Source organism: Aethalodelphis obliquidens, unplaced genomic scaffold (genome assembly GCF_003676395.1).
Source record: "Aethalodelphis obliquidens isolate GAN/ISIS:26980383/991018 unplaced genomic scaffold, ASM367639v1 scaffold48, whole genome shotgun sequence".
Lineage (NCBI taxonomy): Eukaryota > Metazoa > Chordata > Mammalia > Artiodactyla > Delphinidae > Aethalodelphis > Aethalodelphis obliquidens.
This window is the reverse complement of record NW_020837992.1, coordinates 2,460,458-2,488,052: the sequence shown is the minus strand read 5'-3', so window position 1 is coordinate 2,488,052 and position 27,595 is coordinate 2,460,458. Positions and strand designations below refer to the sequence as shown.

Genomic DNA, 27,595 nt, shown 5'->3' with positions numbered 1-27,595 from the left:
GGCGCTGCTATGATACAACGGTGGTCTCTGGTGTCAAGAGGCACTCCAGCAAAGCAGCGTCTGCTCTGGGGCCTTCCCTGCTGTGTGTTTCTCTGGCTCCTGGGGCTCTGCCTGGTCTGCACCTCCCCTCCTCACTCCTTCTCCTCTTTGAAGACCACGGGCTGGAGTGGCAGACAGACCTGGGATTCTAATTTGCTACATGACCCCAGACAAGTCCTCTAACCCCTGAGAATCTTACTGTCCTCACCTGCAAAGTGGGGAGAAAGGGGCTTGTTGTGAGGATTCAATGAGAGGCGTAGTGCCTGGCACACAGTAGGGAGCTTAGCAAACCTTAGGTCTTGGCTAGCCTCCTCCCACATTCAACTAAAAGGCCGGACTCAGATGCCCACCAATGTGTCTCCTGGCCCCTGCCCTTCCTGTCCTCCAGTTTAGCAACTGGCTGCCTTTAAGAGGTGAGGAGGTCTAGGCGGGCAGAATCCATGCTGAGAATCACTCTTTACTTCCATGATCTTCGGGGACATCACCCAACCTCTCAGCACGAGCCTCCTCAAGTGTGCCGGCAAACTGGAAGGTTCTTACGGCCAGACATAAGGCCACTGGTCAGGTAAGGCCAGGAGGTTTGGGGCCTGACGTTCTCAGGGTGGTCCTGGGGAGAACAAACCTGGACACTGAAATGGAAAATGCAGCAGGATGCGGAGAACTCTGGGAGATGTGTGTGAAAGGAGGTATGGTCAGACCCAAGGTAAGAGGCCATCTGGGCAGCGGGAAGGGGAGTCAGGTCTGTGCAGTTACTGCTGGGCCAGAGTTATAGGGAGGTTTGTATCCTAGTTCTGCTGCCCTGGCCTTGACCATCCCCCATGTCAACCCTCTCTTGAACTTTCCTCCTTGCCCCCCTAAGTCAGAGAGCCACTTGGTTGGGGGAGCACAAGGGTCAACGACAGTAGCCAGAACCCCAGACCCTTCCCCAGGACTCCTGGCTGGCCCCACCCCTCAGGCACCAACTTGGGCCACGGCTGGGACCCCGAGCACAGGGTCCCAGGCCTCTTCTGCTCCCACCCCAGGTCACCCAGAGCTGACATCCAGCTCTGAATGCAGCAGCATCCGGGATACAGCAGGGAGGGTGCAGGGCGCCATGCCCGTAGCCCAGGGTGGGTTCAGGGACACACACAAACCGAACTCTCTCTCCACTTCACGTACACATACAAGCAAGCCCCACTTGCACTCAGAAGGCCCGGAGGGGGCCTTCTGTCCTCCATCTTCGGCACCAATCTGTCAAAACCAGCTTTTCAGCATGAGACTGCTCACTCCTTTCTGTACAACATGAATTAAATATATTATCTGTCTTTGCGCTGAGTCACAGGACATTCACAGTACAGTGGGGGAGGAGGGGAGGGACTTGTGGGGAAGCCAAGACCCTCCAGGGCTGCTCCTCAGGCTGAGGGGGTGCGCTGGGGACCTGGTCTCCCCTTGGCCTCGCCATCCGAGATTCAGCCAAGTGCTGAGGAGACTTTGGGAATAGGACAGGTGTGCGCCACAGGGGTGGGGGCGGGGCCTTCTCGCGGGGCCACGGCCCTAACACTCCCAGTCCCCTGGGGCCTGGGGCTCAGGGCTCGGGATCAAAGTCTATCCCGTCCTGTCCCACCTTCCTGTACCTCAGGCTGCGGTGCTGATCCTTTCTCTGGTGACCGCCCTCTGGGGAGGCCAGGGGCATGGGGAGGCTGGTGCCCAGATAGGGTGGAGCAAGGACAGAGCCACGGGGGCCGGGAAGGAGGGGACGAGGGAGGCTGTGCCAGTCCCAGGGAGCTGGCGGCAGCGTCAGGGTGACCCTGCATATCTGGGGACCGTCCTCGGGACCCTGGCCCGAGGCTGGCTTACCAGCGCTCAGGAATGATAAGTGGGAACCACTCTCGGGAAAGGGTGGGGAGGTAGCAGCTTGGGTCAGAGCTCCAAGGGCAGTGCGTGCTCTACCACCTGCCAATTTAAGGCAATCCCATTCGGACTGGGGAGGTGGGCAGGCCCGGCTGAGCTGGCAGGAGTGCAGCTGGTAGGACCAGGCCACCACTGGACTCAACTGGGCGTCCAGCAGCATACGGGGCCTCTGGCGAGGAGTGGGGAATGGGAACAAGTGGGGGATGATGAGAAGAGGGGGTGGGGCTACAACTCCCTCTGTTGCTCTGGGGACACCCGCCCCTCAGGTGGGGGTGGGCTTTGACACACATGTTGGCACCCAGGATTCCAGAGTCCCAGACAAGGTGCCATGTTGCTTCCTGCTCTCAGGGGGGGGGAAAAGGGGAAAGACGTGTGGGCTCCAAGAGGCCTGAAAGGGACTCGACCAAACTGGTGAGGCAGGCAGGTACCCCGGGTGGGGAGGCATGGTGGTGCCCATGTTCAAGGCATAGCGCTCTGCCCGGCCTCTAGATTCTTCTGTCCATGTGGGTTCCATGCTGGTGTCTGAGCACTTTAGGGTGGGAAAGTGTCTGAGATCGCTCCCTGTCCCCTCACCTCCTCCCAGGGAAGCAGCTCATGCCCAGCCCCAGGGAAGGTGATGGAGGGGTTGGTGTCCAGGCCAAGGCCACTGGGGAGGCATGTGGGAAGAAGGGAGAGGAAACAGCCGTGGCCAGCAGGGCTGCCGAGAGGTCTTCTGGACCGGCCGTTAGCCCTCACTCCTCAGTCCTCCGAGGCCACACGGGCCCCATCTTGCCGCAATTGTGCTCATTGTGACCTCTCGTCCCTTGGGCCACAGCAGGGTGGGCATAGCTCAGAAGATGCTCTGCCGCCGGCTCTTCCCTCGCCCTAGAGAATGGAAGGAAAGATGTGGGACTGCAGGGAGAAGGCTGGGCCGAAGGTCACCTGAGATCAGGAGGGACGGGCGTCCTCCAGAGCTACTCTGATAGAACCATCAAGAGCATGTGCTTGGGAGCTGGTCAGCCCTGGGTTAAAATCCCATCCCTGCTACTTACTAGCTATGTGAAATTGCACCTTAGCCTCCCAGAGCCTCAGTCTCACTGCCTGTGAAATGGGGAGCATTAACTAATAGTACCAATTTCAAGGGGTATTTTAGGATTAAATGAGATACTGCATAGAAAGCACTTATCATGTCTGAGGCCATCAGCTAGTCTAGAAACAAAGTATAGTTCTCCCAGGATGGAGGCCAGAGAGCTCAGAATTTGCAGAGAGAATGAACCAGGAAAAACGTGCACCTTCCTCAGGGCTACTGTCAGAGACAGCGTTCTGTCTAGGGTGGGGGTTGAGGAGGGAAACGCAGGAGGAGGAAGCCTGGCAAGGAGATAGGGAAACCAGTCCCTTCCCTGCTCCCCACGGGCCCCCGGAAGACAGGCCAATGTCAGGGAGGCCACGCTGATTCCCACGGCAGGAGGGGCTGCTGGGCCCTATCTCTGTTCCTCAAGAGGGTGGAGCCGCCTGTCCTGGCCTCCTCTAATAAGAGGAGGAGATGGGGGAGGCATGAGCCCCTACCTGGCTGCTGAAAGGCCAGGCCCCGGTAGCCTGGGTCCTTCTGGAGCTGGATCTCCTTCAGGGAGAAGATGGAAGCAGCTGGGGTGAGAGAGGGAAAAGGCCAGGAGAGAGCTGAGTGGAGCTGGCCCTGCTCCTGCAGCCTAAGGCCCCCACACCCATCGAGCACCCCCTTAGTTAGGACTGGCCCAGGAGCACCTAACTGGGTCTTTCGGGCAGCACCTTGGATCCACAGGGTTTCCTCCCCTCGTTGCAAACGAAAACCCAAGGAGGGGCAGCCAGGCTGCTCAGCTAGACCCAGGGCCTCTGGCCTCTTCGTTCCGGCTCCTCCACTCACACCAGCTGCTCCCTTTCTCTGGTTCTGGGGTGGCCCTGCCCCCTTCCCCCAACCTCCCCTACACACTCACTGTCTTCGAGCTGGTGCACACGCTCCCCCAGAGACCGGAAGTAGGGGTGCCTCAGGGCCGCCTCTGCTGACACGCGACTCTTGGACTCGTACTGAAAAGCAGAGGGTGGGGGACTGCAGGGACCCCTCTGGGCAATGCTATTGCCATGCTAAGTTATATGACGAAGAAGGGAAGGGCCAGAGTCTAACCTGAGAAGCCCCTGGGGTCAGCTGCCCACTCAAGCCAAGGCAGTCTCAGAACTCAGGGTCTCAGATCTCCAGCCACCAGGAGAAAACCAGAAGGGGGGCTTTCAGAGAATGACCTCCTCTTGGGATGGAAATACAGATGCTGAAGCATCTAAGATCACAACTTTAATAGTAATATTAACATGCAGTGCTAACAACTACCCTTTATCATGTGCTTATTCAAGACAGGCACCGTTCTAAGTGTATTCCATAACCTCAATGTATCCTCAAGACCATCTTACAAAATGCGAATGATTCATTCTACTTCGCAGTTGAGGAAACTGAGGCACAGAAAAGCTCTGTAACTTGCCCACAGCTACACAGCTAGGGTCTGAATTGGGGTTTGAGTCGGGAGTGCACCCAGTCTTAAGTCTGTGGAAGCCAGCACTCCCCTCGGGCCCAGTGGGTGGAGGGTACGTGGGGAACGCCAGCACGCAGGTGGGACGGAGGGCTGGGCTGGGATCTTGGGGCTTCAGCTCGCTGACTGCCTGGCCCTGGTCGGCGTGGGAGCACACTCACCAGGAGGAGGCCAGTCAGGAGGTTGATGCCATCAGTGTCCAACCTGCGGGAGGAAGGAGCTGGCACAAGTCTGGTCTATGGGGGCGGGGTGGGACGGGTGGGGCTCACAGCCACCTCCGGGAGGGACAGCCAGGCCCACAGGCAGAGAGGAGGAGTGGGGAGGAAGGGCTACCTGGGAGCATGACTGATGAGCGGCTGGGGCAGGTACTGGGGGAAGTTGTACGCTCGGAACTCGGACAGGGCCATCACACCAGGCCACGTCTCTTCCGTGGGGGTCCCTGGGGAGATGAGAAGGGGTGGCGAGGGGTGAGAGGCCAGGACCGAGGGCGACTTGGGGGGGTGCAAGGTAGGAGGTGGGGTCATAGAATGACTGAGTCCACCGGGGGCCCCCCCGCCCTGTAGAGATCCGGTGGGAGCTGCTCTTCCCAGTCCGGATATGCGCCCGGGCTGGACAGAGTTCCGGCGCCCCCTAGTGGTGAGAGGGAGGAGCGGCAGGACACTGACCGAGGAGTCGGAAGATGAGGTGCAGCTCCTCCTTGACCGTGGAGCCGGGGAAGAGGGGCCTCCCTGTGGCCATCTCGTAATGGATGCAGCCCACGCCCCTGCAGGGAGCAATGGGCAGGGGTGGCGTTAGGCTGGACCTCCTTGCACCCGCGCTTCCTAGCGCTGCTCCACCACGATGCCCTGCCACGGTGACTCAAATGGGTCATAGCACCGGGGTGGGTGGCCCAGAGCTGCAGAGGCTCCTAGCACAGCACAGCCACCCACTACAGCCTCCCTCTGGGGGCTTCTCAGGGCTCTAGGACGCGTTGATCTCTCCCCTTTCACTCTGTAGGATTTGGGTCTGCATAGCCAGCACCCATGAGGCAGCTCTTCAAGCAGTGTTGTCTCAAATTTCCCATCATGTGCCCCTCTGGAAGAGAGAAGTCCACAAATCCGCTCTCCAAGGAAACCCCTGGTGTAGGGCACAGCAGCCATGCATCAGAAAACTGTGTTTTACCTTTAAAGTTCGGCAATCTTTTCCTCCTACACTGAATCATATGTGTGTTAATTTTAAGGAAAAAAGTATCCCTTCTAAATTTTTCAGTAGAACTGATGCTTGGGTAAGATTCATCATATTTACTGTGGGCGCCCTCCTGTGCCCTCTGGTAACCCCCTATGTACCCCTGGGCGAATATTTCAGAAGCACAGCCTAGGAGAGTCTATTTAGAGCCAGGGAAACCCCAATGCAGCTCTGACTTAACTTTATTTTTTGTTTAAATGCATCTTTTATTTATTTTCCCCCTAAACTTGCTTCTCTTTATTTTTTGGCCACGCAATGTAGCATGTGGGGTCTTAGTCTGCCCACCAGGGAGCAAACCCGCATCCCCTGCATTGGAAGCACAGAGTCTTAACCACTGGACCACCAGGGAAGCCCTCAATTCTTTAACATCCAGTTCAGCAGGATGCCACATGGCTTTTATTCAAAAGAGATTAGACAGTCCTTCGCAGAGGCCTTTGGGGCAGCAAAAGCGAGTCGCAGCCCCTGCCCCACGCCCCCAACCCCACGCCCAGTCCCACAGCGCTTGCTTACCACATATCGATGGGGGTGGAGTACTCCGTGGACCCCAGCAGCACGTCGGGGGGCCTGTACCACAGGGTCACCACCTCATTGGAGTAGGTCTTCGTGGGCACTGACTTGGCCCGGGCCAGTCCTAGGGACAGACCCGTCACTGAACCGCCCCCCCCACCCCCGACAGTGCCCACATCCTGAGGAGACTGTGTCAGCTTCCTCCACTACCCCGCCCCAGCCCCGTGGGCTCTGGCCCTCACCGAAGTCGGCCAGCTTCAGCTCCCCTCTCTCGTTGATGAGCAGGTTCTGGGGTTTCAGGTCCCGGTGCAGGATCTTGCGTCGGTGGCAGTAGGCAAGGCCCCGGAGCAGCTGGAACATGAAAATCTGGGGGAGGGAAAAGAAAGGAAGCAGTGCAAGGTGGGAGCGTGTCCCATGGAGGGGAGGGGGGAAGGGAGGAACCCTGCGCCTCTTCCCCGTGGCTGGGACGGGGATGGGGACAAGACTGGGTGGAGGTGAGGTACTTGGAGAGCTACCTGGTTCTCCTGCCCGCGTGGAAGCCACATCCTGGGCCCCAACCACCCCAGGGAATGCCATCCAGAGGGCAGGGCACCAGGTGTAGAGAGGAGGCAGGAGGGTGGGGGAGGAGAGAGTACCCCAGCCGGGGAGCTGGGAGACGCCACACTGGGCCAGGAAGCCTGCCTGTGTGGGGTCCTACGCACACAGAAGAGCTCATTCATCCCTCTGCATTTCCCCGAAGCCTCTCTTCATCCTGGCAGGTAACTCACGCTCCCGTCTGACAGGGCGGGAACCTGACGCTCAGCGTGAGAGCGGGGAGGTCCACACGGAGGCTCTCACCTTGACGTTGTGCATGCTCATGAGGTTTCCACAGTGGTCCAGATACTGCTTCAGGTCACTGTCCTGGAACACAGGCCTGGCTCAGCCCTCGCCCTGACCTGACGCCTGGCCAGGCCCCAAGCCGAGGAGTGGGACAGGTCCCTGGCTCTGAGCTGCCCCTAAGCCTGGGTCCTTGGGCCATTCCTGAATGGGAGCATCTGAGAACCTGATTCCAGAACAAGGCCTGGGCCACCCCCACCCTCTCCCCCCCACACCCCTACCCCAACTCACCAGGTACTCAAACACCAGAGTGAGGGAGCGCTCCGTGTGGATGAGGTCATGCAGGGTCACAATATTGGCATGTTTCAGGTTCCTCAGTAAAGACACTATGGGGAGACAGGCCTGCCTGTGTCCCTTAGGCCCCATGTGCCCCTCATACCCTCTCCTCCTGGGACCAGCCTCAGGAGTCCCCATTCCAGCAATGGCTCTTGGCCCCCAGGCTGCCACCAGGGCTCAGGCCAGGAACCCCTCCTCCCAGGAGCCCCAAGACTACAGGGCCCTAGGATGCTGTACCCTCTCGGATGGCAGTGCAGGGCGCGCCTTCTTCATGTTCCAGCCGGATCTCCTTCAGGGCCACGAGGTTCTCTGTCAGTTTGCTGCGCCCTTTGAAGACTGTGGCATAGGTTCCCTGGGAACAAGAACCCCAGCAGCCCAGCCACACTCAGGCCCCGCTCTCCTCCGTCCAACGTCCTCCTCTTTGTGCCTCTGCTTGGGCCGTGACTTTGGCAGGACCGCCCTTCCCTACCCCCCCACCCCTTCACTGAAATTCTGTTTCTTCCAAAGCCCACTTCTCTGTGAAGCTGTCCCTAACTCCTTCCTGGTCAGAAGGAACTGTCTTTCCTGTAAGCCCCCAGCAGGCAAGGTGTCCCTCTATTATAACACCAGTTTTGTTCTTCCTTATGTTCTGTTGATGTTTACGTGTAGGTCTCCTCTGGGTTCCTGGAAGGAAAGGGCCACATCCTCCTCCTCTCTGTAAACCACGGCCCACCCCCCCACCCCCCCCACCCCCCCGCCTGGAACACAAAGCCCAGCACAGTGTTTACGGAAATAGCTAATAATTACACGGCGCAAAAGCTTACAGTGACCTACTCGGTCCTCACAACACCCTACGAGGTAGAACAATTAGGATCTCCATTTGACAGAGGAAGAAACCAAGGGCACAGAGGGAGGTCCCAGAGCTCACACCAGGCCACAGAGCTGGTAAATGGAGGAGTTGGGATTTGATCCCAGACAAGAAATATTAGCAGGAAAAAAAAGACTGGATTCTGCCCCAGAGCCCATCAGCCACCCCATCCTCATGCCCTCCTCCAGGACCTGGGCCCACCTTAACACCTGCCAAAGGCTGGGCCAGACTGCATGGCAAGATCTGTGGGACAGGGGTAGTGTGACCGCAGACTAGGGAAGGCTGGGGAAGACCCTGTTCCTCCTCCTAGCCATCCCGGCCGGCGGCCTGGAGAAAATCCAACCCAGCCTCTTACCTCCCCCAGTTTGTCCAGTTTCACGTATGTTTCCAGTTTCCCAAAGCCGATATCTGACTGAGAGGGAGAGACATAGGGTCCTGTGAGCTTGAAGGTCCCAGCAGTCCCACATACAGTACACCTCCTCACCCCCAGCCTCCAGGTGGAAAGGGAATGAGACCCCCAGGGGGTCTGAGGCTAGCAGGGTGAGGGCAGCCCCAAATCCTCCCTCTCCACTTCTTTCTGTCCCTGTGATAAAGGAGGGAGGCCTTGGAAGTGTGAGTTTCTTTCTCCCGTGGCAGTGGTGGGTGCAGAGCCCAGGGTTGTAGTCCTGGGATTGCCACAGGCCTTTATCACCTGTCTGTCTCCATCCTGCTCAGAAGCCCCTCAAGGGCAGGAACTGTGCCTTTTTCTCCACTGTACCTTGGGGGTCCAGTTCAGAACCCACCTCGCTACAGTCTCTCTCGTCAGCACACTTGCTCCAGCTCAGTAGTACCCAACCCTTAACAATACGGACTCCTGGGCCCCACCACCCAGAGTTTGATTCTGTAGGTATCTGGACTGGGGACCAGAATCTGTGTTTTGTAGGATACTCCCAGGGAAATCTGGGAGGCAGCCAAGACTTGGAAACACGGGCCAGCTGGTTTATTGACCTCACGCCAGTGAAGACTCTGGAACCCAGAGGGGGCTTGGAGCTCAGCTCCAGCACTGGTGGGACTCAACTAGGGAATGGAGGTTGACCAAGAGGACCAGCTGTGGGAATCCTCTCGGCCAGAAGGTGGCGCCAGAGGCCCAGAAACCTCCCTGGAAACTGCTGCAGGCCTCAGCCGGGACAGGCAAAACCAGGACTGATGTCTTGCAGGGGAGAGGGTGTTCCACCCAGGCGACCTCTGACCCTCTTGGGACTCACCAGGGAGGCACGGCGGGACATTCGGGTGAGCGGTTTGGGCAGGTCTGGGCTCTCCAGCTGCAGCTTCTGGAGGAATTCCTGGGGCAGACGGATGTCCATGGGCAGAGAGAGCCTCTTACTGATGTCCTGCAGTGGCCAGGATGAGACAGGGGCGCCAGTGTTTGCTCCAGGGTAGCCAGGGCTGTGGGACCCTCGCCTCTGGCCCTGGGCCTGGCTTTCCCTGTGAACAACCCCAGCAGGACTGAACCATGGGCTGTGAGGCTTCAAAGATGTGCTGAGACATATATGAACATCCAGGGGTTGCTGTGTGACCTTAGGAGGTGCCTTCCCCTCTCTGGACCAGAGTCACCATCTGTAGAATGAGATTCCTGCAGACACTGCGATTCTGTAAGCACATTTTTCATACACTTGGGCACATGTATATGGGTCATAAGACCAACAGTCAAATTGTCTCGCCCTTGCTATGTACCAGGAATGTTCAGAGCACGTGGCATATATTCTCATTTAATCTTCTCGATGACCATTTTAACACAAGGAGACTGTGGTACACAGAGGTTGCGTAGCCTGCTCAAGGTCACAGAGCTAATCAATGGCAGAGCCGGGATTTGAACCCATGAAGTCTGGCTCCAAGGCAACCACCTTCCCGGGCATACATCTGTGGATGTGTCGTAGAGCCTGGAGCCCCTCACCTCCATGGAGAAGCGGCGCTGGTTCTGCCGCCGGTACTGCATGCCAGGGGACAGCTGCCCGGGGTCCTCCCCTCTGTCTGCGGGGGAGAAGGTGCTGGACTCTGGCTGGGGGTCTCTGCCCAGAGGATGGAGCTGCAGGCCTGAGAGGGAGAGACATCAGCCACCCTCCCTGCCTCTGCCCCGGCATGGGGGTGGAGAGGAGACGTCACTCTGCCCTTCCCCGACCAAGACCAGCCGTGCTGTGTGTCACGGTGTGTCAGGGAGGGTGGGGAGGGGTGGGGGGGATGCCGGGTGGGGAGGGGTGGGGGAAGGGCCCCAGACCCCTCACCCTCATTGTGCCGGCTGTGGAGCTGGTTGAACTGCTCTGTGAACTCGACCAAGGACTCCTCGATGGTCTCGGTGCGGGGCACTGACAGGGAGAAGCGGCGCTTAAAGTTCTTCATTTTGTTCATGATCAGCAGGCAGCAGGCTGCAGGGTCCTGGGACAGAAGTGAGAAGAGCAGGTGAGAACACAGCAATGGGTCCGGTCGACACCAGCTTCCCATCAAGCTCTGTCACCCCGCACTCAGGGGCCAGGGTCGCAGCTTCCTAACCCTCTTCCTCCTTGGGAATCTCATCCCCCCAGGATTCCCTGTCCCTGGGGAGATATTCACAGGGAATAAGAAGCACAGCAAAGTACTGCTCATAACAGCAGCTGGATGTGCCAATAGGATCCTGAAGGCCTCCCCAGGGCCAGATGGTAACCTTTCAGCTGCTGGAGGTCTAGAGAGTTCTGGAAGGAGGCCAGGGGTGGCAGGGAAGACACCAGAACCGGGTGGCCCTAGGGCCAGCAGCTCTTTACCAACTTGCACGGAAGAGGCTGAATATGTCAACAGCCAGTAAGCCTTACTGATTGATGCCCATAAGCTGAACATAGCTTAGCCTACACCCTTGTAACGCAGTCTGGTCCCAACCCCATTTCATCCTAATATTGACACCTGGGAGTCCCTCTCTGGCTTGTCCTGGGTCCCCAGGAGACAGGAAAAGAGAGGAAAGGGACAAGCTGAGGCCTCTTGATCCCAGCCCCACTGTAGCTGAGGGAGAAGGAGGCAGAGTAGAGATGAGCTGGCCCAGCCCCATTCCCTCCTGCTGAAATATGGGACGTCAGGAGCCATTGTATGTCTCAAGGGAAAGACAGAAATTTACCGGAAACAGACAGGGCCCCCAGGGAGGAAAGGCTGAGCACTGCTGGCCCCTCCCATGCCAGAACCCCAGCAGGCAGGGTGCCTACTGCAGAGAACATGATGCAGGAGAGGGGTGGGCTGCTCTGCTCACCCCAGGGCCCCCTCCCCAGCGAGAAGAGGTTCCCTCCCTGCGGCTCCTCTTGCCCCGAGTGAGGGGACACCCGCTGGCCTCCCAATGAGACTTGTGCAACTGCTTCTTCCCATAGACCCTCCCTTCTCTGTTCTGCCCTGAAAACTCAGAGTGGGGCTGTCACGCTTTCCCTTCCCTTTCCCCCCTTCCCCTCCCCTCCCCTCCATGGTTTCATAAGCTCCCAGTGTGGCCACCCCCTCATTTCTACTCTGCCTCCTTCTCCCTCAGCTACAGTGGGGCTGGGATCAAGAGGCCTCACGAGGGCCCCCACCCACGCCTGCCGTGAAGCCATCAGGGCTCGCCCTGTGATGGGAGGGGGCCACCCTGCACCAAGCATAGCCCATTTCCAGAGGATGCTCTCAGCACTGTCACCGGCCAGTAACCAGTTGCCAAGGCGACCAGGCCCCTCCTGAATCCTGGTTTAAGGGATTATGGGTCAGTAGCATGTTTACTTTGCTTAAGGATCACATCCTTCTGTACTCAGCCAGCCTGGAAAGGGTCCTTTCCCTGGCTACCCCCAAATGCAGCTAAGTTGTGGCCCTCCAGCTCCTCTGAGCCCAGAGACTGGGTATGGCCAGGCACTCCTTCCTCAGGCCGGCACCCCTCAGAGTACAGGCGTTGGGCCTGCACTGCCAGCCGAGCCTGTCTCTGTCAGTGGGCCGTGAAGTCTCCCTCCGTCCGGCTCAACAAATGAAGTACCAAGCATTACACTAGGCACTGGGGTTAGTGGTGAGTCAAGCCTGGTCCCTCTTCTCAAGGAACCTGGGGGCTGCGAGGCCTCCTTTGATGAGAAGGTAGCTGAAAGGTCTTCTTCTTCCAGCTTCCTTGCAAAGCCCACCAGCCTGGAACTTTCTTACTTCTCCATCTCCAAGCTCATTCCTGCCAGCCAACCTCAGCCACTCCTCCTGGCTCTGTGCGATGTCCAGGCCTGTCGTCTGCAGGATTCTCATGGACAGGAAGCTCCCACAGGCTGCCACCCACCTCACTCTTGTGTGCAGCCAGCCGGGGATGGGGGGGCATAAGGGGGGCTTCATGATGGTGGCAGCATGTAGGCTCCAGTGACAGGAGGACCTCGACACACCCTGCCTGCTGACTCATATTTCCCACACGACAGGAGAGTGGAGATGTCCCCATTGTCCAGATGAACTGTTTACAAGTTGGCTGGACATGAGCATCAGCAGGGAGTACTGGGAAACATTCAGATTCCTGGGCTTCGCCCTCAGATTCTGGAACTGAGGCTCTGAGGATGGTGCCTGGGAAAATGCAATTTTAAAAATCACCCCCCATCCCACAAGTTGCATGGGGTGGCCAAAGCCAAACACACAAATGAAAAAAAAAACCCACGCCCAGTGATCTGAACACTAGAGCCACGGTTGGGAAGCATCTGAGGTCTAGGTAAGGGATGGTCATCTGCCCAGGTTTCCAGATTGCACTCATGTGCTGAGATGAGGAATCCTCGAAGCTGCGGAGGCACAGGAAGGTGGAGGAATGCTGAGTGGAGCAGAAGACCCACCAGAAGGGGAGACAACGTCTGCCCTGCACAAACCGATGCCCCAAGCTCAGTCATGCTCATCCTAGGGGGCGGGGCGACTGGGCACTTGGCTCCCTGAGGTCTGGGCTCTGCCAAGAGGGGCCAGTCACGCCCTCTTCTAAACACAGGCCTCCCCACAAAGCCATCTGGGATTTACGGGATGGCACATAGGGTTTGCGGCTCAGGAATCCACCAGTAGCGGCCATATATCTCACGCCCTTGCATTTGCCTGTAGGGGAGGGAGAGGGGAGCTCATCAAAAGCCTTCTGGGAGGGAGGCCCCCAATCTCTACAAGACAAAGGAGAAGCAGCCTGAACTGCACCTGCCCTCCTTGTTAGCAGCAAGGAGACACCAGTGGGACCAGCAAGCATGTGGACGGTGAAACTGGGGATGGCTCACTTGAGCGGGAATGGGGGACCAAGCAACACGGACGATGGGAACCAGCTGCTCTGCACCCAGCCTGAGAAGAGACCGAGAGGAAGTGGCTGTCACGGTAGCAGGAGCGATGGCGGTCAGATGTAGGGGTGGGCTTCCTGATGGTGGCAGGGGAGCAGGCGGCAAGGGTGGTGACCACGCAGAGAGTGGACGCTGCTCTCGGACGGGGACAATCGGGGCCTTGAACCCGGCAGGGTCTGGGTGTGACAGGGCAGGCTGGGCAGTGAATGGTCTGTTGTTCCCCACCTCAGGACACAAGATGCCTCTGTGACTTCTTTCTTGGGAGAGTCAGTTCCTCAGATTTGAGGGTCATGGGGGAAGGGCGACAGGAAAAAGGCCTGTTACCTTCGTGCCGTCTGCCCCTCACCCCCATCTGGGGACAGAAGGGCTCAGTGTGACCCGGCCTGAAGCCAGCCCAGGGCTGGGCACAGTGTGGCCTTTGTCCCCAGGGCCAGGGAGCCATCTGGGGCTGTCCCCGTGCAACTGGTGCCAGGGGAAGAGGGAGACGGGCGCCCAAGGACGCTGGCCTGGCCGGGTGGGATGGGGTATGCTGAAGGAGAAGTCCCCCTCAGGAGCTGCAGGGGTGGGCAGGCAGACCCCCAACCAGGCCTTCCCTCCTGCCCAGGTGAGTCCCTAGAGTTCTCGGCCTACCTCCCATCACCTCCTCCTGGGCACACACCAGCCAGCCCAGCAATTCCTGCTGGTGCCAGCGAAGCAGGTAGCTCAGGAGGAAGGAGGAGCCAGACCGAGAGGAGACTGACACTTGCCCCGAGGCCACCGTGCGCCCCGCAAGAAAGGGCTGGACTCCTGGAGTGTTAGCAGGAACGGGCACTCACAGAGCCACCATTCTAATCCTCCCTGGCTCGCCTGTGGAGGACAACGCGGCTCCCAGAGGGGAACTGACTTGCTCAAGATCATGCAGCAATTTCCTGACTGTCGCCAAGTACACAGACTCAAGTGACCACATTGCTCCTTTCTTCTCCTAACTGGAACTCTCCCACCCTGCCCCTCCCTGCGGCCTAGGCTGTAAGCGAGGTTTTCTACCTTCCAGGTCTCCTCCACCGCCACCCTGAATTAAAGTCAGACAACCCCAGCTTCCAATCCCGTGCCACCACTAGCGGGCTGATGACGGCGATTCAGTGACACCATCGCTCGTAGCTTTTCATTCAACAATTATTTATTGAACATCTACTATGTGTCAGGCACTGTTGTTGACCCTGAGAAACCACTTGTGAACAAAACAGACATTAATCCTGCCCTCATTAATCCTGACACTCTAAAAGGGGTGGGGAGAGGCAACAAAGAAAATAAGTAAATAAAATATATGGTATGTTAGATGGTGACAAGCGCAACAGAGAAAAATGAAACAGGAAAGAGGGATGGGGTGTGAGAGGTGGGATGTTGCAGTTTTAAATAGGGTGTTCAGGAAGGCTTCCCTGAGAAGGTGACATCTTCTGGGAAAAATTCTGAGTAGGCACCGGGGAGGGAGCTAGTCATACAGAATCTGGGGGAAGCATGTCAGCAAGGGAACGGTAGGTGCAAAGGTCCTGAGGCAGAAGTGAGTTTGGTACGGTCTGGGAACAGCAGTGTGGCTGGAGAAGAGAGCTGATCATGTTGGGGCCCCTCGGGATTTGGGAGGGTTTGCGGGGATGAGTGATTTGATCCCATTTAGGTTTTAATTGGCTCCCTCTGGCTGCAGCAGGGAGCTCGGTCAGGAGGTGATGGCTGGGGGAAGCGTAGAGCAGTGGAGGTGGGGAGAAGTGGCTGGATTCTGGGTATATTTTGAAAGTGGAGCCAGAGGGATTTGCGGACAGATTGTATATGGTGTGTGAGAAAGGAGTCAAGCAGGACTCTGAAGGGTTTGGCCTGAGCAACTGGAAGGATGGGTGGCCATAGTGGGGATGAGGGATGCTAGGACTGGAGGTCTGGGTTTTAGGCATGTGTTTCATGTCCAGTGGATGTCTGAGTGGGGATGCTAAGCGAGCTGACACAAGGAAGACACCCAGAAAATGTTAGCTCTCTTTTCTCCTTTTCTTTTTCTCTCGACTTCCTGCACAGATGTAAAAATGTACCAGAAAAGAGGCCCATATAAAGCTCACCAAACACATCCCTCACAGACGTTCTTAGAGCCCATAAGGCACTTTGAAGCCTTGGGATGCAAGAGGACCAGGGAACAGGGAACATGGTTGGCAATCAGCAGGCCTGAGCCACCAGATGGAGACGGAAAGGCCAGGTAGGAGGGGTCCCCCCAATTATTGACGCAACTCGGCAGGGCCACGCCGGGCAGGAGACCTGGGCCTCCTAGCTGACTGCTCTTATCCATGGGGCAGGCCAGGTCGGCCCACGGGCCCATCATCCAGGTAGTGCAGAGGTGGCCTGCCGCTCCCCACCCCCTGGACGACCTCTGCCAGGCCCCAGAACTAACACCGGCCTCTAGGCTGGGACACCTGGGCGACCCAGACCGGGAGACCACGGAGGCAGAAAAGGAGATTGACAGAGCATCCAGGGAAGCTGGCCCACAGCCTCCCTCTCACAGAAGTTTGGCTGCAGACTGGTGCAGAGGGAGGAGGGCAGCTTCACCTCCTAACCTCCAGGGAGCCAGGCTCTGAGATTCCTCAGGGAACCCTTATGAGAAGCCCCTTTGCCTTCCTCCTGAATAAAGTCCCATTCACAAGCCTGTAACCCAAGGTCCTTCAAGACCTGCCCCCGCCCCCGTTCCTCTCGGGCTCTGCTCTCCCCACTCCCCAGCACAGCATGCAGTTCAGGTCCTGGGTCTTCAGAAGCTTCCCAGAGCCCCTAGGACCGCAGGGTGCCCATCTGATGGGCACACTCCATGCAAGTGCGTCATCCACGGGATCACAGTGAGGCCTTTCCTCGTGCTTCCCTCACCAGGGGCGCTTTGATTCCAGTGCCCAATGCTGGCCACACACAGCAGGCCTGACTGGCTGTGTCACCAGCGCATGGAGCACCTATTGCATTCCAGGCACATGTCATACTTTTCCAAGTCCCTCTTTTGGCTGTGTTTTCTTTTCTTTCAGCGCTCAGCCTCTGTGAGTTCAGGGACAGCGGAGGAAGGATGTAACTTCCAACTGCCCACTTTCTGAAGCCCAGAGGGTCTGACCCTTGGTCCCAAAGGCTGACCACCAGCTAGGATCCTTATGACATTCTCTGCTGCCCATTTCCCGCCCCCACCTCAGCCACTCAGCCACTCTGGGCCTTTGGGCAGGTTTCAAAACAACTAGAGGCCACAGCTGACCAAGTCTGCAGATGTCATGAGCTGAGACTTCAGAGCCACTCCCTCCTTGCAGGAGAAGTGTGCCTGCAGGGAGCCGGCAGATACCATCTCTTCCTTCATCTTCTAGCTGACCCTGCTTTGCACAGCTTGAGGCTTTAGTTTCCCTAGTTTGCGACAAACCTCAGGAGAAGCCAGTCACCACATGACTGGCTGGAGCTGAGAGGCAGCGGCAGAAGCAGAAGCAGAAGCCCTGGAGCCCTCATCACTCACCTCATTCCGCGAGCTCTTGCCTGGATGAGAGAGGCTGTCAGCCTGGGGCCTTCTGAGTGGTCAGAATCAAGGGGACAGACAGGCCTGTGGTCACTCTGCCAGCGAACAGATGCTCTGGACACAGGGACAGAGCTCAGAGAAGATTCTCACAGCCCCTGTTGGAATGCGGGAAGCAGGCGGGGAAGGCCTTCCAGGAGCAGGCAGGACTAACCTGCGATAAGCCAGTCAGGAGGCAAAGCGTCTGGGGCTCAGGGTGGCCCCTGCCCTGGACAAATGCACCACTAGCCTCCACGGCGTCCTACCTGATGCAAAAGTGCCGCAGTGAGGGCCACGTGCTGCCCAGCCCTGCTCTCCAAAATCCTCTGCAGTGTGGAGTCATGGCAGAAGTCCCAGCTCTCCCACCTACTAGCACTATGACCTGGGAAGACACCCATGCCTCAGTTTCCTTTTCTGCTAAATGGCGATAATGCCTAACCTCCTATCCAATTGCCACTGGCTGCGAGACCTAACTTTCTCAGTTGCTTTCTGATGATGTCACTTCCCTATTTTAAATCCTTCAATATTAACACCACCCTCAGGAAAAAGTCCAAACTCCAGTGGCCAGAAGACTAGGCCTCCTGTGTTTTGACCCCTGTCTCCTCCTTGTCTCAGCTCTCACCCCTCCCTGGGGGGTCCAGCTTTATGAAATGTACTTGGCGTTCTCAGGGTAAACCACACTCACGGCCCACATGAAGCTTCACTCGGCCTGGGATGCCCTTCCTCGTTTTTCCCTAGGTAAAAACCACTGCCAAGCGCAACTCAAGTGTTGCTTCCCCTGGGAAGCCGCACGTGGCCACCCCTCCTCCCTCGAGGTAAGATGAGATGCTTCCAGAGCGGCCTGTGCACATTCCTAACTAGATGGTGATGTCTTCATGGCAAGAGCATGGTCTCAGGCAGCTCTGCTTCCCCAGCGCCTCACGGTGGAAGGAACCTACCAGGTGCTCAGCCAGTGTTTGTGGAATGAATGAACACATGGCTGAATTAGACCGCAGCCAGTGCACCATAATGACTCTTTCAAGCCTCTTTCCTCTATAGACATTTAAACATTAGGGCCATTGAAGACAAAGACCTTTTGGCACCTTGAACCTCCAGAACACTCTGTCTGTCTGTCTGCAGACCCTTCCACTCTCAGGCAGGCCAGGGACCTGTTTCTATGTTTATCTTCTCCTTGTCAGGCCAGCCCCACTCTCAGCAGGTGGGACTTGAGCCCACCGGGATGGCCTGGTCCTGCCCTCTTTCTGGGCACACTAGAGCAAGCCCGGGGGTCCGTCAACCAGCCCTGGACCCTCTGGGACATCTTTCCTCCTCGGTTCTCCTGGCTCTCAGTGGGAACTGGAACCCAGGGACCTGTGGGCCAGGGACAAGGGGAAAGCCAGCAAAGTGTTCCCATCTTCAAGGCTCCAGTCAGGCATGACCTCTTCCTGGACGCCTTCTACGATGCCACTCATGTCCTCTCGAGCCTGAAACCCTGCTGGCCCAGCCAGGTGGGGGCCCCTCATCTGTGCTCCCACGGCATTCTGGACGTCCCCAAGTAGCACCCTTGGCTCCCTGTACTGTAAATGCTTGCTTGTCTGTTTCCCTAGTTTGCCTGCGGGCTTGTTAAGGGCAAAAACTGGGTCTGACTCATCATTACACCCCCATGTGCCTGACATGGGGCCTGGCACCAAGCAAACCCTCAAATGATCAGTGAGCAAATCTATAAAAGCTGAAAATTCCTGGTTCTGGGAGCTGTTTGGAGGTAAGAGGGCTGCCAGGAGACTGTCAGTTGCCCACTGGACTCCAAGCCTCATCTGTAACCTAGCCCTCCTTCTCCAGCCAACTCTTCCCCATGGTAGTGGGGGGAGCGTGGGCTGGGGCAGAGGGGGCAGCTTCCTGCCCAGCAGCAACTCCCCCAGTGAGGTCTGTGGAGGCCTCAGGGTTGGCAGGTGCCACAGCACAGTGAGGGATGGACAGGGGATGGAAACGATCCTAAAGAGAGGTACCAACTGAACATGCACCGGGCTGGGGCCTCCAGGGCTTGTGGAGAGGGGCTTGGCAGACCTTGGGGCCCTCCTCATGGGCTCCCATCCCCTAGGGGCAGATTTCCAGGGCCTCACAGGTCAGGTGCACTACCCAGGCTCAGACCCTGGCCTCGACCCCTACAGATGACCCCTCCTGACCCCCCTGCCCCATTGGTGTGGGCCCCACATCAGCCCCGCTGATACTCTGTTCTTTTTGGCTTCCTGAGGCTCAAGGAATGAAGCCACATATATCATCTTCTGGTATTTTCTTTTTAGCCTTTTCTGGAGACCCAGCTAAGGCTGGCCTGTAATCTTTGTGGAGGCTCTGGATTTCTAAGTGATATGATGGGACAAGGTGCCCTTCTGTCAGCTCTGGTCCTGGCCGTGCATAACATCCCAGACCAGAGGCTGGAGCAAGGAGCCAGCGCAGGCAAGATCTCTGTCTCCCATGTCTGCTTCCAGACCAGGCCTGCCTCACCTCCCAGACAGAGAAGACCCTTTTCCACTCCTCTTAGCAGCATCCATGAAAGACCCTCAAGGAAGGTCCCTCACCTACTACTCAGTGTTTTTAAAATTCCAGAGTCTGGAACCTCTTCTTAGGTCTTTCTTCCTAAATCCCAATGGAAGCAGCTCACAACCGTTTCCTCTCTGTTTGCTTAAGGACAGATGCTGATGCCCGCCATCCTCTATACAATCAGTAGCGGGAGAAGTAAAGAGCGTCCAGGTCACCTCTCCTTCAGCCTTCCCTTGTCCAGACTGAAGAACCTGTCATGGGATCGTTGTTAACATCTCTTTGGTTTTCTCGCCATGCCCAACTTTAGCAACAGAACGGCAGGGGCCTTCAAGCTCTGGCATCCCGGGAGACTGCTCAGTCACATGACAGGGAGGGCAGGAGGGGAGGGTTTCCCAGCACCTCCAGACCACATTTCTATTTATACTGCACTCCCAGGCCTCCACCGCCACCAGTTTGGCCCAACAACGCCAGGCCCACATTCTGAAGGACCCTGGCCAACATTCTCCATCCTTTAGGGCAAGCGGGCTTCCTCACACTCAGCATGGCCGCCCTCTCACCAGGCTGGGCCCAGGCGGCCACCTCGGCCTGGACCACCTCCCTGCTCCTCTCTGTCTCCAAGGCCCCCTCTGGGATGCCTCTGAACATCCTGCAGTTGCTCACCTGTTCTTTAAACGTCCCATCAGCAGCACCCACTGCCCAGAGCTCGGGGGTGGCGCTGGTTTCTCCTAGACCCTCTCTCACTTCACAAGTATCCACTCAACCAGGCACTGTCCCAGGCCCTTGGCTTGTCTTCCCCTCCCCCAGCCTTCTGGTTCTCCTGCTTCTTTCTCCCTCCCTTGGCTGGTGGACTTACTTCCTCCACCTGTCCCTGAATGTCAGTGTTCCTGAGAGTTCCCTCTTTGGCCCTTTGTTCCTCCCCATCTACACTCATCCTGGTGACCTCACGCTCTCCTGCGGTGGAAACCACCACCCATGTGCTGATGACTCCCAGATCCACAGCTCTGGCCCCACCAAGCCCCTGAGCCTCACACACACAGGCCCAACTGCCTGCTGGGCATTTCGGTCTAGATCTTCCCCTAGGGTCTGAGATCCTAGAATTACCCCACTGGGCCTAGGACAGTCCCCGAGACAGCAAATAGTTTGAGATGTGTATTTATTGTTTTTTTTTGTTTTGTTTTTGTGGTACGCGGGCCTCTCACTGTTGTGGCCTCTCCCGTTGCGGAGCACAGGCGCCGGACGCGCAGGCTCAGCGGCCATGGCTTACGGGCCCAACCGCTCCGCGGCATGTGGGATCTTCCCGGACCGGGGCACGAACCCGTGTCCCCTGCATCGGCAGGCGGACTCTCAACCACTGCGCCACCAGGGAAGCCCTGAGATGTGTATTTAAATGAAAAGGGCATTTGTGTACAACTTGTAAAAGCTGTATGTGTGCTAGATATACATGTGTCATACATGTGCACTATATAAATATATGTAAATACACCGTATACAATCCAGAAGGATATAAATATGTGTGTGTGTGTATATATACCCCCCCCACATACACACATATATATATTCCAGAAGGATCTAAGTTAAATGCTAACAGTGGTTATATAATAGGGCGGCAGAATTATGGGTGATTTTAATACCTTCTTTTTGCTTATTTGCATCTTCTAATATTTCCATAATGAACATTCACTGCTAATGTTAAAAGAAGAAGTAACGGGGCTTCCCTGGTGGCGCAGTGGTTGGGAGTCCACCTGCCGATGCAGGGGATGCGGGTTCATGCCCCGGTCCGGGAGGATCCCGCATGCCACGGAACGGCTGGGCCCGTGAGCCATGGCCGCTGAGCCTGCACGTCCGGAGCCTGTGCTCCACAATGGGAGAGGCCACAGCAGTGAGAGGCCCGCATACCACAAAAAAAAAAAAAAAAAAGAAGAAGTAACGCTTCTTTTTAAATGAAAAAAGGTATTTTTAGGTAGATTCCAGAACTATTTAGTGCAAACCTTGGGAGAACTATGGTTTTCTTGAGCAGGGTCGGCAAACTTTTCTGTAAAAGGCCAGACTGTCAGTATTTTAGGCTTTGTGGCCATATGGTCTCTGCCATTACACAGCTCTATCCCCATAAGGGACCCACAGACAAGATGTACATGAATGTGTGGCTGTGTTCCAGTAAACCTTCACTGTGGACACGAAACTTCACATTTTATGTAATTTTCAAGTGTCACAAAATATTACTTTCAACTTTTGAATTTTTCCCCACTACTTAAAACTATAAAAATCATTCTTAGCTCACGGGTCGAGTAATATAGGCTGGATTTGGCCAAGAGGCATGGTTCGCCAAGCCTTGCCCTTGGGCATCAGTGCCTGGATGGCGTTTGAATCCGGCACCCACTCCTTTGGGAAGTACTTATTTCCCTCTTATCTGACAAGGAGGAGGTCTTCCAGGCCTTTCTCATCCACTGAAGCTGTGGCAAGGACCAGCTGCCCTGGCCTCAGCTGGGGGAAGGCCCTGTGCTGCAGAGTTTGGGGGATCAGAGGCAGAGTCCCTCCTGGGGTCTCCGAGCACAGCTCACCTTGCCAGCAGGATTGGCAAAAGCTGGAACCACAAACCAGCCATCCTGGACGGAGCTCTAGAAATCCCCTAGTCTGTGTCCTTGTTTTTCGGGTGAAGAATGGAAGACTCAGAAAGGGGAGCGAGCTGCCCAAGGCCACTGGGTTGATGGGGCAGAGCCGAGACTAGAACTGAGGGCTCGTGACTTTGAGTTCCATGCCCTTTCTGCTCCCCCAGGGTTGGAAAGGATGGCAAGGACCTGGCCGGAGACGGCATTCTCCGCACCGGGCACCATTATCAGGGAAATCAGCAGCCCACTGGAGGGCTGCCTTGCACAGGGAAGGAGCCAGGCAGGTCTGGCGTCAGCCCAGAATGTGGCACCCAGCCCAGCCGTGGCAAGGGGTGCTGCCAGCTGGGCTCCGTGCCAGGAACAGGGAGGGGCTCAGGGCCCCCTTTCCTGGCCTCAGCCTATGCCCTGCTAGCAGAGGGGGTCTAGAGACCCAGCACCGCTGATGTCATGAGTGTGATGCCCTCCAGTGCAGGACCTACCATCTACCTGCTTCCAGGCACTGGATCCTGCCAGGATGTGGGGAAGGACAGCCACGTCCCCTCCTGGGCCTGGTCACCCAGCAAGAATCTCCTTTGCTGGGTGGCTAGGGCCAGAGGAGAGAAGGAGCCCCAGTTCCTGAGGGGATCCCCAAAGGCAGGAAAGGGGAGGCTCCTTTAGGGGAGCAAGGTGTGAGGACAAAAATCATTCTGGAACTTTGCCAGAGCTTCCCACAATAATGATAAAATGGAGAGGGCGCTCAGGGTAAGGGAGGGTAGAAATGCTTTAAGAACAGAGTTTCCTGCCCAACTGAGGGCCTGAGCCCTGGTTTCTACAGGGATCAAGGAGAGGCCAGGGTCCTGAGAACTGCCAAATGTGGCCACTAATCCATCTGCCACCACCCTGGATAACGACACCAGGCAGGGCAAAATTCAAGGAATATTGTGGACATTATCTCATTGGAATCTCACAACCATATGAGGTAATACTATTACTCTCTCCATTTTCTAAATGAGGAAACTGAAACTTGGGTGAGCAAGTTCCTCCACCTAAGGCAACCACTTACTGAGCGACAGCGGCAGGATCTGCACTGACCCTGGAGTCCATACACTGCCCCCACCCACGGTGAGCAGGAGACACACACTCCACACACAAAAATGATGAATGAGGGGCTTCCCTGGTGGCGCAGTGGTTGAGAGTCCGCCTGCCGATGCAGGGGACACGGGTTCATGCCCCGGTCCGGGAGGATCCCACATGCCGTGGAGCGGCTGGGCCCGTGAGCCATGGCCGCTGAGCCTGCGCGTCCGGAGCCTGTGCTCCGCAACGGGAGAGGCCACAGCGGTGAGAGGCCTGCGTACCGCAAAAAAAAAAAACAAAAAAAAAAACCTTGATGAACGCACCAGCTGGCCATTGTCGGGTCATGCTGTCTATACTGACCCCTCTATTTCCAGGGAAGACTTTATTTAATGTTTGAAGGGTGGGGTGGGAGCACAGGGTAAAACCATTATCCAGAGTTCCAAGAAAGTGGGTCTCACCACTGTCCCTTCAAAAGTTTGGGCCAATGTCTCCAAGACCAGGGTGTCCTGTCTCACCAGGGTAATTCATGCTGTCAGGAAGCCTCAAGACCCTTTTCAGTTCAAAGGCAATTCTCACACCCGCCTCCTCATTGCTCCTCCTCTGCAGACAGAACCGTGGAGATTTCAGGAACAGATGCGCTCTCCTTCAGACAGGAGGTCTGGCTGAGATGCGCCTACAGCTTTCCCTCTTCCTGATCTGCTGCTGTGCTACTGGCCAGCTCCTGCCAGGCCCAGCCACTGGCTCTGTCATGATCCTGGGTCCCAGACCCTCTGCCTGAGCTGCCAGGAGTCCAGCCTCAGAGCTGGGTTCCGTGTGTGCGCACACATGCGCTGTGGGGACCAGGACAAGACCTCGGTTTGCTCCCACCCCCTGGAGATGGGAAAATGCCTACTCAGCAGCTAATGCCAGGAGGGCGAAGGGTCCAGGGTGGACGGGGGAAGAGGAATGTGACTCACACCCAACAGGGTGAAGCTAATCAGGTGAGTCTGGATCCAGGCCAGCCACTCCCTCCTGGACAACAGAGCAGAACAGGGACTGCAATTAATTAAGTACTGGGGGAGGGTCTTCTTACCCCAGGGAAAGGAGGCCCTGCCAGAGGCCCTCAGAGAAGGGAGCTGTTGGGTTTCCAGGTCCCAGTGCCTACCTCACTCATCCTAGAAACTGGGATAGAGGGTAAGGTACAGTCCCACAGCACAGACTCCTGGTCCTCTCCTGGCAGGTTCTCATCCAATTGGTATCCCACCCCACCCGCCATTCTCTTACACAGAGCCCTCTTCCCCAACCTGGAGGAACAGGAAAGATACTCTCTAAGGGCCCGGCCTGATGGGATTAAGAAAACCTGCCTCCGTCTCTACTGAAAGCCAGGCACAGTGTGATAACTAGGAATTCCCTTCCAAATAACAAATACAGCTACCGGTTATTTAGCATTTGCCGTGTGCCAATGCATTCCTTCATTTAATTCACGCAACAAACCTCCTTATTATGATCCCCATTTCACAGATGAGGAAACTGAGGCTGGGAGAAGCTCAAGAGTTTGCTGGGGAGAGAGAAGTCACACAGCTGGTATTGATACTTGCAAGAGCTGGGCTGGCCCTCTCCTTTAGGCCTCAAACTCAGGGAAGGAAAGAAGAAATCCACGGAGGGATGGATGGAGATGCTGGACAAAAGTTCAAAACAGGGTGAGCCCCGAAAGTAGAGGCACAGCTGGAGTAGGAGCTGGGAGAAGCCAAGCGAGGCTCTGCCTACAGTATGGGGCTTGTCTGCGTGGGCACAGGAAGGCCAGCTTGGCAGAGGACAGTCTGGGTCTGTCGAGAAAACAAATGCAGCCATAAAGGCAGCTTCATCTCCTCAAGGCCCGATGGGAAGGCTTCCAAGGCAGGCAGCTCGACCAGTCCCATGAGATCTTAGACCAAAAACCCACTTGCTCCTCAGACCAGGTACCCTCTCTCCTGCGATCCATGGAGAAGCTGGGTTCTGCCTGGCACAGGATAAGGGGGAGCCTCCTTACTCACAGCACCAGCCCCATCCTTGCTTCTCCAAGGACTGCTATAGAATCAGACAACTCCAGAGTAGGCTGGCATCTCCCTTGACGGGGCAGGAACTAAGAGCCGGGGGCTTGAGGTCAGATGAAGTGGGCTGGATCCCACCTTTGTGGATTTCGGGAAGGTTGGTATCTCAGAGTCTTTGTTTCCTCACCATAAAATGAAGATGATAATACCTACTTCATAAAGCTGTGTGGCACACTACTTGGCACCCAATCAATAATAAATGCCCGGTCAAAAATAAAATCAAAAAATGGTAGCCACTGAGGCATTCAGAAATCAGATGCAACTTACTGAAGTCTACTCTGGCTCCGGAAACCCCAGTAAGTTTGGGAAGAATGAAGGCTCCTGGTGGGGCGTGGGCAGCCAGCGGGGAGAGTCCCACTGGGCAATGAGGTTGCAGGGCTGGGGGGAGGTCAGCCTCACAGGCTCATCAGCTGCACAGGAGGTTGACTGGGGCAGGGTAACCCGAGACAGTAGCTCTGCTGTAGCAAGGTGACCCTCTCTCCAGAACACCTTCAAGATGCAGACCCAAACCCAGGAGCCAGTGTTGCCTGGGACCATCTTCGCCTTCCCCCAACCCTAAGCGAGGTGGTCCCAGCCCCCTGGCCAAGGCAGAGGAAAGGTAGGGGATCTCTGAGGACATTTCTGTCAGCCAGACATTCCAGGCATCCTCGTCCTCGAGGATTCTACTCCCTCAGTCCAGTGTCCAGGAATGTGCTGTGTGCCCATGCCCAGTGGAAAACGTCACACGAACATGCCGAATCTCACCGGGCGCTGACACAGGAGGGGCAGGCTGGTGGTGTCAGTGAGTCACAGGGCCCAGGACACAGTTGGGGAACTGCTGAGGGCTGGGCTGGGGGTGGGGCTGAGGCTCTGGGAAGCTGACCCCCACTCCTCACAGCCCCAACTCTCCCACCCTTGCTGTCGGGAAGGGGCTCAGAGAGAATGAGAAAGAGGTCACTGGTGCCTAGCAGGGTGTTGACCCCAAGCACAGAAGATCAGTTACTGTCTCAACAACCGGACTCCCACCACAAGGCCTGCAGACAGCTCCAGAAACCCCCCACCCCTAACAGGGAGAGAACAGAGGCCTCCAGCAAGGCGGACCTCAGATTTCTGATTCCTGATCATCTCCCCTGAGACAGAAGAATCCTCAAGCCACATCTCCCAACAGGCCACCCACCCTTTCCCACCGCTGCGTTAACCCTTTGCCCGCTGCTGCTAGGTGGGGAGGTGGTACTGCCCCTTTGGGCTCCCGGGTGGGCAGGGAGAGAAGAGGCGCAGTAAACCCCAGAGGCCCCCACTCAGCCCTCCACACACCCCTCAGCGCTGGAACCTGCAGGGCTTCACGTGTCCTGTCCTTCCACCTTCACTCCAGGGCCCTGGCCTCCCACCCAGCCACAGCCTGCCTCTCTGGAAAGTTCACCGGAGCCCAGCAAGGCCTTCAAGGCGGGATATGGTCCCACACTGGCGGATTCTCCCGTTACCGGAGACTCCTGACGCTTGCCCTTCCCACAAGGAAGGGAACTGAGAAAGCGCCTGGTTCCCGATGGGGTGGAAAACTTTGCTTCCTAGGAGCCTGGGGGCCAAAGTGAGTACCGGCGGAGACTCCCGGGAGTGGGGGGGGGGGGGGGGGTGGGGCGGAGGATCTGAGAAGGCAAAACAGTCCTCCCTCCTAAGCACCTGGAACCGGGGACTGGCCTTTGCAGGGCATCGCCCACCCCCTAACAGTCTTGTCCACTCGCCTCGTGATCTCGGACCTCTCCAATGTCGCTCCGGTATTTCCCTCCAACCTCTCTCCCCAGGGCAAAAGCAGAACGGCGCCTTTAAGAGCCGCTCCGCTTACCTTTGCTTCGTTCACCCGGCGCCGCGGTGCCCCCTCCTCCGACCTCCCCTTCCTCCCCCGGCACGCCGCCCGCTCAGCCGGCCGGACACAGCGCGCCGCCCGCGGGACTCACCGCGCGTGTCCTGGGGTCCGCGGCGCGCCAGCTCCAGCCCGCGACGGCCGGGGTGCGGCGGGTCTGGGCGTCGTGCCCTGCGCCCTGCTGGGGTCCCTGCCCGGGCTCGGGGCGGCTTCCCCAGCTCCGGAAAGGTGAGCGGCTCCCCAGAGAAGCTGCAACCTGAGCTAGAAGAGGAGGAGGAGGAGGGAGAAGGGGAGGGGAAGGGAAGGGGTGGAGGAAGGTGGGGAAGAGGAGGGAGGGGGAGGAGGAAGAGGAAGGGAAGAGCCCGGCCCCCGCCAGAGTTTTTCACACGTACAAGTTGACTCCTCCCCCGTCCCTCCCGCCCTGCCCACTGCCGCTGCCAATCCCCAGGGCTCCCTCTGCCCGGGTGCCCACCCCTTTCTCCCACTCTGGGAACCAGGGTCCAAGTGCCTCTTCCGGTTTCGTTCCTAGG

The 27,595-nt window shown here is 57.2% G+C and overlaps 1 protein-coding gene across 1 annotated transcript; it reads right to left on the bottom strand.

Moving 5' to 3' along the window:
- Positions 1–1,314: 1,314 nt before the first annotated feature.
- On the bottom strand, positions 1,315–27,369 carry CDK18 (cyclin dependent kinase 18). Its single transcript, XM_027082760.1, has 16 exons — positions 27,160–27,369; positions 10,452–10,602; positions 10,124–10,263; positions 9,435–9,560; positions 8,546–8,602; positions 7,581–7,695; positions 7,299–7,393; positions 7,029–7,091; positions 6,434–6,557; positions 6,195–6,315; positions 5,126–5,223; positions 4,794–4,899; positions 4,622–4,664; positions 3,879–3,969; positions 3,475–3,552; positions 1,315–2,793 (listed from the first exon to the last, which is right to left on the bottom strand). Exons 2-16 carry the CDS (start codon positions 10,573–10,575, stop codon positions 2,759–2,761), a joined length of 1,416 nt encoding a protein of 471 aa, XP_026938561.1. The 5' UTR covers positions 10,576–10,602; positions 27,160–27,369; the 3' UTR covers positions 1,315–2,758.
- Between the last annotated feature and the right edge of the window lie 226 nt (positions 27,370–27,595).

Excerpts from the sequence above, each read along its gene's own strand:
- CDK18 (XM_027082760.1), bottom strand. The coding sequence starts at position 10,575 with ATGAACAAAATGAAGAACTTTAAGCGCCGCTTCTCCCTGTCAGTGCCC. Across the intron at positions 6,558-7,028 it reads TGAGCATGCACAACGTCAAG|ATTTTCATGTTCCAGCTGCT; the intron begins GTGAGAGCCTCC and ends TCCCTCCCCCAG. Across the intron at positions 4,665-4,793 it reads CTCATCAGTCATGCTCCCAG|GTTGGACACTGATGGCATCA; the intron begins GTAGCCCTTCCT and ends TTCCTCCCGCAG.